Raw genomic sequence first — 4,415 nt, forward strand, 5'->3', positions numbered from 1 at the left:
GATTTAGGGTGTGGACGTTATCGATTCGGCGAGTCCATTCGTGGGGCTCGACGAGTCCAAGGCATTTAGTCCCATATCTATTGAGGGTCAAAAGAACTCAGTTGGGTGTTAGAAGGGTTGTAGCAGGTCAGAAGGAGTGACCCAACGCATTGGACTTAGTTTTAGACCTGGAGTTCATGGAACTCGACGAGTGCTAGAACAGACTCGGCGAGTCCAAGGCAATCTTCTTATGGTTGAAGATGAACTCGACGAGTTGTTCATATAACTCGGCGAGTCAAGGTTAGGACTTGTTCATCAGATGAAGGTGAACTTGACGAGTTGTTCATACAACTCGGCAAGTCGGATGAAGGTTCATTTGATGCTCGTAAAGAAGAGGAACTCGTCGAGTCGTTGCCAAACTCGACGAGTCGAGTCGTGGATAAGGACGTGTAAAAGGTTAGGCACTCGACGAGTTGACGACCCAACTCGGCGAGTCGGGTCAACTTGAATTTGACTTTGATTGGACTTGATCTACCCTGTTTAGGGTTGTACGTTCTGTGTGTTGACTTGAAGGTTGTCGTGTAGGGATCGAGGAGTCGAAGGGAGTCGACTTGTACGCCGAGGATAGTTCAAACATTGCACGACATTGAGGTGAGTTACCTTCCAGTAGGGGTGGGTCTAAGGCCACAATGCTGACCCACCAAAGAGGGGTATTTAGAAGATGATTGTCTTTGTGATAATTATATTGGTCCGATTATGTGCTTTGGTCATGAGATTTATCTGTATGATATGTTATGTGTATAGTAGGGATCAGTTTCCCTGATAGCGGTCCTTAAGACCGAAGGGTAGGTCAGTACCCGGATATTCCTGATTGTATGTTTATATCTTGATGTTGCATGCTAGTAGTAAGGGGTGGAATAGTCCCCAGTTACCGGTTGAAAGATACCGATGACAGTTACCGGTTGAAAGATAGTATTGATGATTACCGGTTGAAAGATACCGATTATGATTACCGGTTGAAAGATACCGACGATAATTAGCTTGAAAGATACCGACGATGATTATCGGTTGAAAGATACCGATGGAAGTCACCGGTTGAAAAATACCGACGATATTGTATGGTATGTAGTATGATGGGGGAACTCACTAAGCTTTGTGCTTACAGTTTCAGTTTTGGTTTCAGGTACCTCTTTGTCTAATGGGAAGGAGTCGGCGGCGTAGCATCGCATCACACACACACACACACACGTAATTCTGCATCGGACTTTCTGGGATTGTACTCTGATTTTCATTACTTTTGATGTCATGGGTTGGGACACAACATTATGATTTTATAATATGTTGCTTTAATGACAATGTTATGGTAAAATGTTTTATAAATTATTAATTCAAAAATGAAATTTTCGGGCTTGAAATTTTGGATGTTGCAGAACATGTATTGCGATACTTGAAGAATGATTTCGATCGTTGCCACCATAGAATGATATCAGAGAAAACAATGGGAATTATGATGATATGTAGCTACTTGTAGGATTTATGTAATGTTTTGTTAGAATTAAAACATCACTTGCACTAAATGTTTAGATTAATACTTTGGGAGATTGTATTATTAAACTTTAACGTTTCGATCTATTTTTCTGCAATTAATATTTCCTAGCAGTTTTTAAAGTTTTTCTACCGTTTTTCTACCATTTTAATGTTAAATAATAAAAAAACTAAAAGAAAGTTAACGCTACAATTAGTTGTGACACCTTTAGTGGCTACGAAGTACTAGTGGCGATGAAGCGTCAGCGGGCGATAAAGAGCCTTAGTGGCGAGACACCTTTTAGCGGCGACAAAAGTCAATAGTGGCGACCATTGAAGCATTAGTGGTGACCTTTAGCGGTGATGCCCATCACCACTAAAGATCTATATTATTGTGGTGAAGGGATGAAATGGTCATGTATTGACGAGCAATTATATGAAATTCATGTGACTCTATCTTCTCGCTGGTTGAATATCATGGTTATCACTAAAGTTGATTTCCCCATCTTACTTTCCAAAAAAAAAAACAGGTATGAGATCATGCAAAAATTTTCTTTTTTAAAATATATAGTCGTGTACATCGCTGGTTGAATATCATGGTTATCACTGAAGTTGATTCTTAACCAACTCAATTCTTTAAGACCCAATTGATTAAACTATTTATTTACCAAGTCAACTCATGTCTTAATCCAACTCTGATCATTATAAAATCCTATCGATGTATACATAGAAAATATATAAAAAAAAAATATTTGATGATTTCTAGAGACTTGACTTACTGATGATTGGTTGGAACTTGACTTAGTGTCGTCTCTCGTTTTCTTAGTAATATTTTCCACGACTGTCGCATAATTCGATGTTTGGCTTTCTTGTTTCTTATTGTCGTCTCTCGTTTCTTAGTCATATTTCGATGTTGTTATTAGTACCTGCTACGATTTGCCAAGAAGGTGTACGCGACGTTTCATTGTTATGGATATAGATAGTAGAAACAAATGTCGTCTTAGATTGGCATACAATTGGTGTAAAAATCTCATATCAAATGTTTGAAACTAGTCTGATGTTCTTCACACTCCTAGCTCTTCGCTAGGGTTGTTTTTCATGGTAATTATTTCTTTGTTTATTACAAAAACTTCACTGAAATTATTTGAACTTCAGGATTTTTTTTCTTATGATTTGACCTCCAAAGTGTATAATAAAAAAGCTTTTAATACATAAACCATATACATCTGATTATCTACAGAATGTTGCAACCTCCAGCATCACGGGTTGGCGGATACCCATATACAAAATGTCCATATCCATCATAACAAGGAGTGTTACAATACATCATTGGAAATCCAACAGCTGGTTTATTGACTTCCTTCCCCTTCTCTTTGTATGGTCCAACACTTACAATATTAGCAACCTTCCGTTTCTTTCTCAAGCTAGTTGCGACGCAAACAGGGTCAACATCCCCAATCACAACTAACATCTCCTTCTGTAAATCCACCGATACCTCATCAACACCAGATAATTTAGTGACAGTCTTCATTACCTCCTTCCTGCATTTTTGAGAATGCATGCTAACTTTCACCTTTATCTCCTGCGTTTGTGCATGCGTATAAAAGAATAGCTAAGTTGGTGGGTAAGAAAATTACTATGTAGTCTAGCAGAGAAGGGGATGCAGCTGTTTTAAAAAAAAAAAAAAAACGTACAAGGTAGGGGGATGTGCCACGAAATGGAAATTACCTGAGGCATAGTACGTTAATTAACAAACCAATGTTTTAAACCTTAAATGTTCATGATCAAAACCATGTAAAATTTATATACGCATTTTCTTTTGTTGACAACATCATCTTACCAAACAAATTGACTATTGATATTAAAAGACTTTTGACTCTTACGATGTCGATCTGGTGAGGATTTTATCTACAATAAATACGTGATTTAACGGGTTAGAAATTTGTACAAGTTTTGTCTTGTTCACACTGACAAGCATTAATTAAAACTATTCTCAATTGATGACAAGCGTAATAATTTTCACGTTTATAATTATAAAAAGGTAAAAGAAATACGTTGATTATTTTTACACTCCACTGTGTCTCTTTTACATTTGGAGGGTTTGACTATTTTTTATTGGCTTTTTGACTGTATTTTTAAGAAAGCTATCACAGTTTTTCATACTTAATTTTCTATTTTCGAATGAATTAAAACACAAAAAATCACAACTAACTGAATTTATATTGTTTATAAGTTTGTTTACTTAATCAGTAACTTAATACAGTAAACTTAAAAAAATAAATAAATAAATAAATAAATCAGTAAACTTAATAAAAGATGCCGACAAAACATGTTCGTCGGAAAATAGTCGTCGGAATCGTTGTTCGTCGGAAAACGGTAAGTTCTCTCTTTCCAACTTCGTATCTTCATTTATATGTTGTTCGTCAGAGTCATTCGTCGGAGGCTGCCATCCAATGACGGTAGCAGTAATAAAGTCACTTATCAAAAAAAAAAAAAAAAAAAAAAAAAAAAAAGCCAATTCGGGTCCCCGACGGAGGCGAGTTAGTGGTGGCAGTGCTCCGACGGAAAAAATAATTTGAGTTCTCCGGCTTGCTGGCGACAATGCTCCGTCGAGAGAGAGAGACAAAGAAACATGCCACATTTTGCGGCGGCGACATGGTGGCCAGCTGAATCAAAAATCCGGCGAGATGGATCACAGAACAGGGATACGTGATATAGAAACTGATTTGTGAGAAATATATATATATATATATATATATATATATATATATATATATATATATATATATATATATATATATATATATATATATATATATATAAAATGGGTTGGTATTGGAGTAGGCACTTGGGCTAAATTTGGACTAAGATTTTGGTTTCTAATATTAATATTTTTTTTCATTGGACTTGAA

The 4,415-nt window shown here is 36.4% G+C and overlaps 1 protein-coding gene across 1 annotated transcript; it reads right to left on the minus strand.

Moving 5' to 3' along the window:
* Positions 1 to 2,367: 2,367 nt before the first annotated feature.
* On the minus strand, positions 2,368 to 3,336 carry LOC111904786 (heavy metal-associated isoprenylated plant protein 2). The gene is made up of 2 exons (XM_023900509.2): positions 3,232 to 3,336; positions 2,368 to 3,085 (listed from the first exon to the last, which is right to left on the minus strand). The coding sequence occupies exons 1-2, from the start codon at positions 3,238 to 3,240 to the stop codon at positions 2,738 to 2,740; spliced, it is 357 nt and encodes a 118-aa protein (XP_023756277.1). The 5' UTR covers positions 3,241 to 3,336; the 3' UTR covers positions 2,368 to 2,737.
* Between the last annotated feature and the right edge of the window lie 1,079 nt (positions 3,337 to 4,415).

Source organism: Lactuca sativa, chromosome 9 (genome assembly GCF_002870075.4).
Source record: "Lactuca sativa cultivar Salinas chromosome 9, Lsat_Salinas_v11, whole genome shotgun sequence".
Lineage (NCBI taxonomy): Eukaryota > Viridiplantae > Streptophyta > Magnoliopsida > Asterales > Asteraceae > Lactuca > Lactuca sativa.